At 38.8% G+C, this 14,129-nt stretch overlaps 1 protein-coding gene across 2 annotated transcripts; it reads right to left on the bottom strand.

Moving 5' to 3' along the window:
* Nucleotides 1-1,707: 1,707 nt before the first annotated feature.
* On the bottom strand, nt 1,708-11,504 carry LOC138843625 (C-type lectin domain family 1 member A-like). 2 transcript variants are annotated; one of them, XM_089303842.1, is made up of 7 exons: nt 11,332-11,504; nt 10,413-10,526; nt 8,223-8,321; nt 6,776-6,874; nt 6,232-6,383; nt 5,298-5,425; nt 1,708-3,508 (listed from the first exon to the last, which is right to left on the bottom strand). In XM_089303842.1, exons 2-7 carry the CDS (start codon nt 10,522-10,524, stop codon nt 3,382-3,384), a joined length of 717 nt encoding a protein of 238 aa, XP_089159968.1. In that variant the 5' UTR covers nt 10,525-10,526; nt 11,332-11,504; the 3' UTR covers nt 1,708-3,381. The 2 variants fall into 2 exon arrangements, with proteins under 2 accessions (XP_089159968.1, XP_089159969.1); XM_089303843.1 differs by lacking the exons at nt 10,413-10,526; nt 11,332-11,504 and adding an exon at nt 9,930-10,063.
* Nucleotides 11,505-14,129: the final 2,625 nt, after the last annotated feature.

Below are 14,129 nucleotides of genomic sequence, written 5' to 3'. Positions count from 1 at the left end.
ACAATATGGCGCTGGGAGAGGAGGAAACAGCTTCTACCCAGCTGCCTCTCACCAACTTGACAAGCTGCAGGACCTGCTCCTGATTGGAGGAGAGCAGCGTACTCGGCGTGTGGGTAGCAGAGTTGGGATTGGTGGAAAAGGACTATAAAGGAGGAGAGAGACAACATGCACCAGGAACATCTAAGGGGAACATCTATCTGAAGGAACACCTGAGGAACATCTGAGCAGCCCCCGAGAGAGCCGGCCAGCGGTGTGCCGCTCCCCCGCGGAAGTGGGGAAAGTGGCTAGGGGGAACCGCCCTTCCACGGAGGTGGAAGGGTCGGTAGCCAACCCGGGAAGAACCAGCAGCAAACCCGGGGAGGGCCGAGCAGACGAAAGAACAACGCAGGGTCCTGTGTCGTTCCTCCACGAAAACGGGGAGCGACAGAGTTTTAAAAATAATTTATTAAAATGAATTTTATGTAACACAAAGGAACAATTTTTAAAATTTTTTCATTTATGTATATGAGAGGCAGAAAGATGTTGACATATGGAGAAAGCATTCTCACCCACTCTTCAAAGGCCCACAAAGGCTGGGACTAGGATGGCCTGAAGCTGGAAGATGGGAACCAACCCAGTTTCCCACATGCATCCCAGGAGCCCACTTGCTTTAGCAATCACCATTGCCTCCCAAGTCTGCAATGGCAGGAAGCTGGAGCCAGGAGCTAGAGCTGGGTTTCCATCCCAGGAACTTCAATAAGGGATACAGGAGAGAGCAATCCACCTGGCTACACGCCTACCCCAAAACTAACAATTTTAATGTGAATAATCTAACGGTAATAAAAATGAGCTCATTATACTACTATTTTTCCTCATTGTACTACTATTTTCCTTTTGTACCACACAATCTTCTATTTTCATTTCTTTTCTCAGTGCACATCTTTTAGAAGCTTCATTAAAAGAACGTCCTTTGCAGGAAACTCCCTCAGTTCTACCTCACCTCTGTACTCTATTTCACTTTCATTCTTTGTTAATATTTTGTTTTAATTTTACAGTAGTTTTCACACATAAATAAATACAGAATGAATATAATAAATAACGAATAAACCCTTAGGTATATCTAGCAAACTTCACCAACATGGAAGACCTGGATGAAGCTTCTGGCTCCTGGCTTTGGCATGGCTCAGCCCAAGCCAATACAGCCACATAGGGAGTGAACCAACAGTTGGAAAATCTGTGTCTGTGTGTCTTTCCCTCTCTCTCTCTAACTCTGACTTTCAAATAAATAATCTTTAAAAATAATAAAATATTTTATTTATTTTCTTTTGTAGGAATTTTTACACTATTTCAGCTTATCATTTTAATCATTTCAAAATTTTAAATTGTCAGTGGGAATATCTTTGTCTTTCAGGGGCTTCACCAATATCTGCTTCTAAATTCCATGTTTTGTAGTTTCTTTTGGATTCTGGCTCAAGAAGCTAACCTGGTGGGGTGGCCATGCATTAGTCTGTGTTTGTGCATGTGTGTATCATGGGGCAGGCAGAGTAATTCTTCCTACCCTGTTTGAAATTAATTTTTTTCTCCGAAGGATCCTGCTTGCTGTTAGTGAATGTTGACATTTGGACATGATAATCTAGGTAGTTGGATGGCTGCTGCTACTTGTTTGCAATTATTTCTATGTCTTTGGGGTTTCAAGATATGAAATGCATATGAATTTTTAAAGTCTTAATTTTATACTTCAGTTCAAATTTTATTTTTGAAATGCTTTATACATTTATTTCATTTATTTGAAAGGCTGAGAAACAGTGATACAAACAGACAACGATCTCCCATCCATTGTAACACTCCCCAAATGCCCACAACAGCCAGGGCTGGACCGAGCTCAAGCCAGGAGCCAGAAATCCAGTCCAGATCTTCCAGGTAGGCGGAAAGGATCCAAGTATTCGAATCATCACCAGATGCCTTCCAGGATGCACATTTGCAGGAAGCTGGAGTCAGCAGCAAAGGCAATTGCTTATGCCTCAATTCAAAGTTTAAAGAAATGGTAGGCCTTTTACCCAATACTTTCATTTTTATAATTAGATCTCTCTTTTCTTACACTGAAAATCTTATTGTCTTGCTCCATTAACATAATTTTTATTTGATTCTCTCTACACCATGCATGTATTAATTTCAAAATAACATTATCAATACTTCAACTGAAAAGACTACCATGCACATCTTCAGACTGCTTGCTAGTGGTTTTTTTCTATAGAGCTCATTGGATTTAAATTTCAAAAACAAACAAAACATGCAGAAAACTTCACTGAGCTTTAGTCACCTGAGATAATTATTTTTTTCTTGGAAGTAGTGTCTGTCACTAATTTGACATGGAGTCAAATTAATTTGTTTCAGTTTCTTTTAAAATTTTGGTATTTTTGTGGTTGTCATTGACTTCTTAAATGTCCTACTAAGAAGCAAAACACATGATTCCAAAATTCAAGATTTATTTACAAAATATTGTCTAAAAAGCTATCCATTCTCACCTCCCATGATTCTTTTATGCCAAGAAATGTTTTACATTATCTTGGTTCTTGACATCTTCAAGCCACTAATCTCCAAAGTTGTGGAAAAGATCATTCTTTGAAGGTCACATTCATTCTAATCTTCTGGTAAGTCACAAGAGTCCATGACATAGGAGAGAAAGAATCCAGGAGTGTCAAAAACTTGTATTCCAGACCACAGAATATAGACAAAGTGACTTAACTTATTTGAGTGAACTTTTGGAGCACTTAACCTTTCAATCATCAGAGATTGACCCAATTCTTTCATTTTTTTCTGTTTTTTTGTTTGTTTGTCTGTTTATTTTTATTTTCAAGGTACTTGAGAGTCAGAACAACAGAGACAGACACAGATCTTCTATCTGCTGGTTCACTCCCAAAGTACCTGCTACAATCAGGGCGGAGCCAGGGAGTTAGGATCACAGAACTCCATCCAGGTCTCCCACGTAGGTGGCAGGGACCCAAGCACTTGAGCCATCATCTGCTGCCTCCCAAGTGCATCAGCAAGAAACTGAAGCAGAATTAGAGCAGCCAGTCCTGGAACCAGACACTCTGCTATGGGATGCAGACATCACAAGTGGCAACTTAGCCAGTTGTACCACAACACCCATCCCACAGTGCTGATTCCTTCTCTCCATCCTTGCGGTTCTGCATGTCAAGTCTTTCACTATCAATATGTTAGAATCTTTTTGGTTAATATCCCTAAAATAAAAAGATGTCATTCTCATTAAAAATAATATTGTATGGTATTTAACACTTTAAAGAGACGTGTTTTTACATAAATAGATGACTTTCTTGACTAAGATAGAAATTTATCTTGGAAATGTTTCAATATTTTTCTTTTTCTTAAAAATTTTAAAATTTAATCTCCATATGCTGTCTTCTTACATATACAATGACTGTTCTCTTGACAGCTCCCATCAATTAGCTGGCCATTTTTAATATACTTGCATTGATTATTGGGTGTGTTAGGTCTCTTTAACTGAAGCCTAGAAGAGAAAAGAATTTAAATTACAGATTAAAATTTACTACATAGATCAATATCATTAAAGCAAAGTTAAAATGCATGTCTTGAAACTTAAAAAACATGCCTCTCAGCACATTAATTAATAAATAAATAATAGAGAATATTTGTCCCATTCAAATTTAAGGAAGGAGATGGCAGAGAAGGGAGTCCTGAAACGCTATCCCGATTCTAAGCCATTGACAAAGCTAACAGAAACTCTCAAGCACAACTTTCCAAAACTCCAGAGTCTAATTAAAACTTTAAACAATTAGGAGAGGATGTAATAAAGAGAAAGAAGCTCCTGGATATTGGTAAGAGAGCAATTATTTCATTCAGTTATGGGAAGCAGAATAGTAAAGTTGTCATTAGTCCTCTTTACTCTCTAGATGTGGTCAGGCAAAGCAGGAAACTTTCAAATTATATGGATAGTATAGTAGGAGGAACTTAGTATTTAGGTTTTTGAATTTTTATTTATTTACATATTCATTCATTCATTATTTGAGAGGCAGACAGACAGATCTCCTCTCCACTGAACATTCCCTGAATACCAGCAACAGTTAGAGCTGAGCCAGGTCAAAGCAAGGATTGGAGAACTCAACTCAGATTTCACAGGAACCCATCACCTGAGCCATTGCTACTGCCTCCCAGGGTCGGCACTGAAAGGAAACTAGAGTTAGGAACAAGTGTTGGGAAACAAACCCAGGCACTGGGATACGACGCCAGGCTAGGCCAAATGCCCACTCCTGGATTATATTCTGATGGGGAAATGACTGATTTTTCTAAGAGAAAAGCTGCCAAAAGTTTGATCTCTGTATTCCTTTCAGCTGCTAAAAATTATTAGTAACCATCTGAATTTTGCTATTTGATACATATACTTCTACTTTTTCCATGCCAAAATTTAAACAGAGAAATTTTACAAATGATTCTGGTAAAAAGAAGAAAATAATTTTCCATTTAGTTAGAAGCATAAGCTGGATATTGAGTAAATATCGAAAAACTATTTGTTTGAGTTTTCAGTCTCATTAGATACAGCCTCATATCTTCAAAGACTCTTCCTTGCTTTGTGGGTCACCTAACAATTGATATTTTGATGATTTTTATGTATTACTTGTCTCTGATATAAACTAGGTTTCTAATCTTATAAAACAATCTAAGCTTTTTTTTTTAAGACTGATTTGTTAATTTGAAAGAAAGTTACAGAGAGGCAGACGGGGAGAGAGAGAAAAAGAGAGAGAGAGGAAGATGTGTCTTCCATTCGCTGGTTCACTCCACAGCTGGCTGCAACAGCCTGAGCTGTGCCAATCTGAAGCCAGGAACATGGAGCTTCTTCCAGGTCCCCTAGGTGGGTGCAGGGGCTCAGGGACTTGGGCCATCTTCTACTGCTTTCCCAGGACATAGCAGAGAGCTGGATCAGAAATGGAGCAGCGGGGATTCCAAACCGGCACCCATATAGGATGCCAGCACTGCAGGCAGCAGTTTTTACCCACTACACCGCAGCGCCAGCCCCTAAGCTTACTTTATTCAAAAACTAAAAAATAATAATTAAAAACCCTTAAGATTTGACAGGACGTTTATTTAGATTTCATCAGTAAACTTCTTAGCATGCTGCTGACATAATTGTACTTTGTTACGTTTCCTCCTCATCCAATGATTTCTCTTTTACCTTATCATGAAACGACCAGACATGGAATTTGACATCTGATCATATGAAATGAGCTAAGTAACGTGCTCATCCTGCAATTGGTGCTCTAAGACAGTAGGAGGATACTTACTTGTCCAGAATAAAAGCTGAACCATCTAGCCACACCCATTTCATTTGGCTGCTATTGTAGTATAAACTGAACCCGAACTTGTCCTCATACAAAAAACACTGCTTCTTTGACATTCTTTTTACAAACTCCTGGACAAAATAAGAACAGAAAAAGTGAAATCTGACATCTTTTGCTGGCTACGCGTACAGAGATTAAGGGATTGTTCCGTAATAAGAGTTACTGAGAATTTTCATTTTGTCTGGAATTATATCACCATACTAAAAATGCTCTTGAGATTTCTTTGCCAACAACTAGTAACCAATTATATATTTATACAACAAACAACCATTATGAAAGCATTGTGATATTCCAGGCATTGTGCTGGGCATTGAGTACTGAACTGAAAACAGACTTGCTACCTGAGAATCCAAGAGCAAAGCAATTAGGGGAGCAAATGTCACAGAGGAGACCAGTGCAGGATGAAATGCCAGGGCTCAGCCAGGGCTCAGCAAGGGCTCCTACAAGAGTCACGAGGTCCAAAGACTCTTTGCAGGGTGGACTGGTTCTATGACAAATGGGATGTATGAGAGAGGGTTTCACAGAAGTTGGAGGGGGAGTCAGACTGTCTGGAGCACACTGAATTACCCTTTGAGGAAGATGTAAAGGGAACACGTGGAAGTGGGCGGGAGACTGGACGTGATGCACCGTCATTGGTAAGGAAGGAGACTGGAGACACAGGCAAGAGTTCAGCTGTGGCTCGGCCGTGCAGAGCCCTGCCAGACTGGGGCCTTACACCAGGACCTGGGGCAGGTCTTACGAAACAGAGCAGCACAGCCTGATGGGTATATACAGTACCCTGCGTGGGCACGGTTATCTCAGAAGAGGGAAGCCATAGAATCCAGAGATGCTTCCTGGAGAAGTGTACTAAAATGTGGCCATACATACTTGTCCTTACCATCTCTCCTTCCGTGCTTATCTTAAGAAAACTTGAACGTAAAGGAGAACAGTGAAGTTCACAACTGCTCCACGGAATCTGCTCTCTAGAGAAAGAGTAGCAGTGCTTCCCGTGCTGCTGCCAGCCATCACCACAGGGCTGACATTTCCAAACTAAGGAAAAGAAGTTAGAAGATCCATAAATGTCTTGCATCAGCATTTATAGTTTAAATTATTGGTGTTAAAATTATGAGAAAAAACAATATAAATTAAGGGATAAGATATATTCTGATTACTCATTTCAAAATGCTAAGATATAAGTTGTGACAAAATAATTCCAATAGCACAATTGTTGCTATCATAACAACACTACCTATAATTCCAAATTTACATGAATTTTTGAGAACTTTTTTCTGAATATCTAACACAATGCCATACGGATGTGTAATATTTACTAATTCATTCATTTGTATATTCACTAATTCTCTTACCTCTAAAATAATGCACATACAAATAGTTATTTTATGACTTATGAAACCTATGATCTTGTTCTTAATCACCTTTACCTTTTGTTGATGGCTGTTGAAACCCAGAATTTCCTGAAATCAATCCTTTCTGATTTGTTTCCTGGCTGAAAGTGAGATTTCTTGAATTTCTCTTGACATCTAACAAGCAAATCAAAATATCAGTTTGTCTCATCACATTTGAACTAATGGAAATGGATTGAATTCACGCTTAATTTTAAAAATCTGGAATATGTATTATGTGCTCTCTTTTGAAACTGCCTATGACATGTTCTAAAAGAACCAGCTAGTATAAAATATACAGGAGACAAACTGTACAATGAAGGTTAGGATTTGATACTACACAAAACACAGTCTTTGTAATGAGCACATCAATAATAACGATACATTATCAATAATCTCTTAACATTACAATGCAATTGGAGAAAATATGCAAACAAACCTAAGAATAATACAAATCTGACAGGAAAATTAACATATTAGGTAACAACATCAATTATTAAGCAATTGATTCTGTTAAGGAAAACTCTGAAGGAGATTTCTCTGAAGTAATTCTGATGTAAGGTTAATTGTGTGACAAAGGCCAGAAAGCAGTAAAATAAAACATATTCCACATTGGAGTAGACATTCGGATTAGCAGTTAAGATGCCAGCATTGCATATAATAGTGGCTGGTTTGATTCAGCTCTGGCTCCTGACTCCAGCTCCCTGCTAATACATAGGAAAAGGCAGTGGATGGTGGCCCAAGTACTCAGTCCCCTAGTACCATGTGGGAAACCCCGATGGAAGTCCTGGCTCTTGACTTCAGCCTGGCCCAGACTTGACTATTGTGGCCATTTGTGAACCAGCACATTGGAGTGCTAGATGTCACTCTTGCACCTGTGCTCGCTTGCTCTCTCTCTCTCTCTCTCTCTCACACACACACACACACATTTCTGTCCCTCTGACCCTCAAATTTAAAAATAATAAAAGTTCTGAGGCTACATAGGAGCTTAGAGGTTTAAGTCACCATTAAGACACCCACGTCCCACACTGGAGAGTTGATTCAAATCCCAACAGCTCTGCTTTCTATCCAGCTCCCTGCTAATACACCTAGGAAAGCTGCTGACGATGGGCCAGGCCCAACTTCTGCAGCCATTTGGAGAGTTAAAAAGTGGATGAACAACTTCATCTCCCTCTCTCTCTCTCTCTATCCATAAAATAAATTGAAAATAATAATCTAACATTTTCAAAAGAAGAAATAAGAAAGGGTTCAAAAAGAAAAGAAAGATATTCCAGGTAGATGAGAAAGAATGACTAATCCTAAGGATTAAAGCAAGAAAGTTCAAGATAGGACACAGTAATTTGGCGTGATTCTTAAAATGATCTCTAGAACTGAGACCATGACTAGAATGCAACTGTGCTCAAGAAATGAAAATGGTAACAAACAAACCTTCAAGAGATTTCTTTCTCTTAACAGTGAAAAGCCATTTTCTACCATAGAGACTTACACTGCGTGGCTAGGATTCCAACAGACAAAAGGAGCCCCAGGCAGATGAGACACAGAACCACTGCAGTTAATTTCCATGGCGATAATGGGGCACAAGTACCTATCAGAAAAGAGAGAAGTTGTTCAGCATGAGCGTCTGTATGTTAATTCACAGTTTTTTCAATTATTTCATAATCAAATTCCAAAGAGATATAGAGACCTTTCATGACAACTGTGTGATTTTGCACATTTACAAATTCATTAAGTGAAACTGCTCTGGAATTAATGATCTTAATGTAAATTTCACCATGAAATATGTTTCCACTTAGAATATTTATATGAAATAATTCTTGAAATTTAACAAATGAGAAAGGAAAAATTAAAACTCCAAATATCATAATAAAACTTTTGCCATTATCTGGTAAAGTTTGGAGTTTGAAATTTTATGGCAAACTCTATTGACATTTTGGTGTTAGTTTGTATTTTCTTCAGCAATTGAATTTGAACTCTTTTCTTTAGCTACCACATTAACTGATTTTATGTGTTCTGTGAATTTTCTGTCATTTTTCTTATTGGGGGTTTGAAAATTACATATTTGCTTTGATGAAGCTTTAACATATTCAGTGTACCAGTTCCTTGGCAGATACACCTGATTTCCTTTTACCACTTGAATGCTCTTCTTTTTAAAAGTTTATTATAGAAATTTTAAGAATTTTTAATACAGGCAAATATATATTGTATATTCTGCTATTTATCCCACTCTGTTTACACTGAAAAACCATTATCCAGTACATTTTTAGTCCCCATTTTTCATCTAAATCTATTTATTTTAAAAGCCATCCCATGTCTCTGTGACCTAAAATCTATTAAAGACAAAACAAGAAAATAAATAAGCAAACAACAATTTTGTTACTGATCTACCAAATTTGATCTTGTGAATATGAATATCCCCTCCTGTTCCAGCCAGATCCCTGTCATAAGATATTTATCCCCTTTTCTGCTGGGATTATTGGGCTGCATTTTACAAAAATGTATTTCTTTGTCAATCTGATTACCAGACTCTCTTAGATGTAGAATTCAAAAATAGGTGAAATAGAAGTCGAGCTTCTACTTCATGAGAGGTCTGAGAGGAAGTAGCAGAAGCTCTCTCCTTTGCAGATTTATTGATTAAGCTAATTTTTCACATTTCCTTTGCCTATGCTTTCCAACTTGCAAATGCCACTCACTTAACAACAATAGAAAAGCCAGCTTTAAAGATAAATTCTTTCAGTATTACTTTTATCATCAACTCTATCACAGAACAAGTACCAGGTACCAAGTGGGACCTGTGAAAACCTAATGTTTGGCCGGCACCGCGGCTCACTAGGCTAATCCTCCGCCTAGCGGCGCCGGCACACCGGGTTCTAGTCCCGGTCAGGGCGCCGGATTCTGTCCCGGTTGCCCCTCTTCCAGGCCAGCCCTCTGCTGTGGCCAGGGAGTGCAGTGGAGGATGGCCCAGGTGCTTGGGCCCTGCACCCCATGGGAGACCAGGAAAAGCACCTGGCTCCTGGCTCCTGCCATCGGATCAGCGCGGTGCGCCGGCCGCAGCGCGCTGGCCGCGGCGGCCATTGGAGGGTGAACCAACGGCAAAAGGAAGACCTTTCTCTCTGTCTCTCTCTCTCACTGTCCACTCTGCCTGTCAAAAAAAAAAAAAAAAAAAAACCTAATGTTTGTTCCCATCCAAATGTACCTGAGAACATGAGAGGTTTTCACTTCACACATCCTGCGGAAAACACTTAACTTCACATATCCTAGCTTCTTCACATGAGACTTAAAGGTGAAAAACTTTGAAACAGGGGCCAATGTCACTGAGCAGCTTAAGCTGTGGCTTGCAACGCTGGCACCTCGTATGAGAATACAGGTTGAGTCCTGGTTGCTCCACTTCCAATCCAGCTCCTTGATAACACACCTGGGAAGACAGCAGAAGATGGCCCAAGTACTTGGACCCCTGCCACCCACGTGGGAGACCTGGATTGAGTTCCAGGCTCCTGGCTTCAGCCTGGCCCAGTCCTAGCTATTATGAGCATTTGGGGAATGAACCACCACACAGAATAGCTCTTTCTACCCATCTATCTATCTCTATCATCTCTGTTTCAAATAAAAGAGATAAATAAATTTCTTAAAATTTAAATTTGGAGTGAAATAATTAAATAAAAATGAGAGAGGCACGAACCTCGGTGTTCAAAACTGGTGTTCCCTTTGGTTTCAGACACTGCACGTGTTCTCTGCCGCTGGCATGGAGACTGAATTTGCAATTCAGAGGATGTCACTCTTCCCCCTCTCATTTCTGAAAAGCAGAAATGAATTTAAGGTCACTCAAAAGCTTTATTATAATAGGGAAGCCTCCCCTGAAATAGATGATATAAAAAGAGATTGTTCTTATCGAAGAACAAACTTCCTTCAAGTTAGAGAATATTGTTACAATTTCCCCAGGTTCAAATTATATATTCTGAATATTCAACCCAGTCTCTATGGAGGGATTGTTTTAATTGTATTTAGAATAATCGGTATATTTCTTTGTCCCTTATAAATCCAAGGTCTTCCTGTTGCTTTTGAATATAAATAACTAAGGTCTGAGTATAGAACTCTTTCACAACAATTTGTTTTTCTTAAAATTCTATAGACAATGTTCTATTTCTTCTTGGATTTTTGTATTAAAGTAAATGTTCATTGTAGCCCACAAAGAAATCTGAAAATGTTTCAGAGGAAGATTTGAGAATGATTTAGTGTCCAAATAGTCCATGGCAACTGGATATAATCCTTAAAGTGCAAATCAACTAGTGGGTTTCCTGAATTTGTGGTTTGTTTATGTTCTTCAAGTATCTTCATAAAGACATTAAGATTTCATTTTCAATTTTTTCTCATAAACATGTCTATGGTTTGTCATAAGTGCAATATATTCAAGTCCACATTTTATCATCTACTTCTCTACTGATAATCTCTTTCTCTCTCTCTCTCTCTCTGAATCCATGCTTCCTTACTTCTAAATCTAACTTTTCATCATCTAACCTATATTGACACAATTTTACTGAAAACTTTTTAACATATAATGCTTTGAATAAATAAATTAATGTCTTGAAAATTATAACTACCTGATTTTCAGAGGAAGGCAGAAGGATCTTGTGGAATGCGTATTTCCTGGAAAGAAGCCGGCACTTAAGAATTCTGGATAATACTTGATATAAAATCCAAGACTGACTTCAAAGATTAAGCAATAAATGCATAGGTTAACATCAGCCTGTCTCATGTGGGAAATTAAAAAGGTGAGCTCAGAATGCAAGAATGAATAAGATCACCCAAGATACAACCACACAGGAAGCTCTAATATCTTAAAATATCACCAGGTTTGAGGTCTTTCACCGGCCTGAACTTTACGCACAATAAATATCTATTACATTTGCAGTAATGATTAAAATGTCTCACTTGATTCATAGGTTTTCAGAGTTCATGAAGCACAGGTATTGCCCATTAGGAAAGTAGGTCCCTCCACTCTCATCCCTTTTTTCACTTCTCTGCAAGGGACTATTTAGTATTGCAACCTACTTTTAATTGCTATTCTACAAGGTAGGGCATTAAAAGTAATGTTTGTGTGTTTCTTTTTCATCTCTCACCTCCAAAACAAATGCAAAAAAAAAACATATAGCTTCACTCACATTCAAAATTTCAATGGAATTTAATATCTCCAACTTTGCAACGCAACTCTGGGTTTTCTAAGAAAGTGCACCCTGATTGTCTACCCTCTCTTTTTTAAACTTTATTTTTATTTATTCAAGAGGCAGAGAGAAAAGAGAGACACACAAATAGACAAAGCCAATGAAAGCATCCTTACCAGAGGCAGAACAGCACTCACAGAGAAGCAGGGAAGAAGCCAGTTCTGAGGCCAGAAGGGAGCATCTGAATGACCTGTCCCAAGACAGAACACCAGAAGCTCCAGTGTGTCATCTCCATGACCTCAAGCAATGTCAGGGCATCTTTCATTTTCAGTGAGGTTTCTTACCTTTCCTTTTAGTGTTACCATTTTTTTTAACTTTTATTTAATGAATATAAATTTCCAATGGATTACAATGGCTTCCCCCCCATACCGTCCCTCCCACCCAAAACCCTCCCCTTTCCCACTCCCTCTCCCCTTCCATTCACATCAAGATTCATTTTCGATTATCTTAATATACAGAAGATCAGCTTAGTATACATTAAGTAAGGATTTCAACAGTTTGCTCCCACACAGAAACATAAAGTGAAAAATAATAGATGATTTTTTTAAATGATGATGAAATCAGATCAGACCTATTGTCATGTTTAATCCCAGTGAGAGTCAAGTTGGGAATTGATAATTTCTTTTTTTTTTTTTTACAGAAGATCAGTTTAGTATGCATTAAGTAAAGATTTCAACAGTTTGCACCCCCATAGAAACACAAAGTGAAATATATTGTTTGAGTACTCGTTATAGCATTAAATCTCAATGTACAGCACATTAAGGACAGAGATCCTACATGAGGAGTAAGTGCACAGTGACTCCTGTTGTTGACTTTACAAATTGACACTCCTGTCTATGGCATCAGTAATCTCCCTATGCTCCAGTCATGAGTTTCCAAGGCTAAGGAAGCCCTCTGAGTTCTCCGACTCTTATCTTGTTTAGACAAGGTCATAGTCAAAGTGGAGGTTCTCTCCTCCCTTCAGAGAAAGGTACCTCCTTCTTTGAAGACCTGTTCTTTCCACTGGGATCTCACTCACAGAGATCTTTTTGCCAGAGTGTCTTGGCTTTCCATGCCTGAAATACTCTCATGGGCTTTTCAGCCAGATCCAAATGCCTTTAGGGCTGATTCTGAGGCCAGAGTGCTATTTAGGATATCTGCCATTCTATGAGTCTGCTGAGTATCTCCCTTCCCATGTTGGATCACTCTCCCCTTTATTTATTCTATCGGTTAGTGTTAGCAGGTACTAGACTTGTTTATGTGCTCCCTTTGACTCTTAGTCCTTTCATTATGATCAATTGTGAACTGAAATTGATCACTTGGACTGGTGAGATGGCATTGGTACATGCCACCTTGATGGGATTGAATGGAATCCCCTGGTATGTTTCTAACTCTACCATTTGGGGCAAGTCAGCTTGAGCATGTCCCAAATTATACATCTCTTCCCTCTCTTATTCCCACTCTTATGTTTAACAGGGATCACATTTCAGTTAATTTTTAACACTTAAGAATAACTGTGTATTAATTACAGAATTAAACCAGTCATATTAAGTAGAACAGACAAAAAAAAATACTAAGAGGGATAATGTATTAAGTTGTTCATTAACAGTCAGGGCTATGCTGATCAAGTCACCGTTTCTCATAGTGTCCATTTCACTTCAACAGGTTTCCTTTTTGGTATTCAGTCAGTTGTCACCAATCAGGGAGAACATATGGTATTTGTCCCTTTGGGACTGGCTTACTTCACTCATCATGATGTGTTCCAGATTCCTCCATTTTGTTGCAAATGACTGGATTTCGTTGTTTCTTACTGCGGTATAGTATTCTAAAGAATACATATCCCATAATTTCTTTATCCAGTCTACCGTTGATGGGCATTTAGGTTGGTTCCAGGTCTTGGCTATTGTGAATTGTGCTGCAATAAACATTAGGGTGCAGACCGCTTTTTTCTTTATCAATTTAAACTCCTTTGGGTAAATTCCAAGGAGTGGGATGGCTGGGTCGAACGGTAGGGTTATATTCAGGTTTCTGAGGAATCTCCAGACTGACTTCCATAGTGGCTTGACCAGTTTGCATTCCCACCAACAGTGGGTTAGTGTCCCTTTTTCCCCACATCCTCGCCAGCATCTGTTGTTGGTAGATTTCTGAATGTGAGCCATTCTAACCGGGATGAGGTGAAACCTCATTGTGGTTTTGAT

This window comes from Oryctolagus cuniculus, chromosome 9 (assembly GCF_051225735.1).
Source record: "Oryctolagus cuniculus isolate XC-2025 breed Fujian yellow rabbit chromosome 9, ASM5122573v1, whole genome shotgun sequence".
Taxonomy (NCBI): Eukaryota; Metazoa; Chordata; class Mammalia; order Lagomorpha; family Leporidae; genus Oryctolagus; species Oryctolagus cuniculus.
The sequence above is the reverse complement of the archived record's forward strand: the minus strand, read 5'-3'. Positions and strand labels throughout refer to the sequence as shown.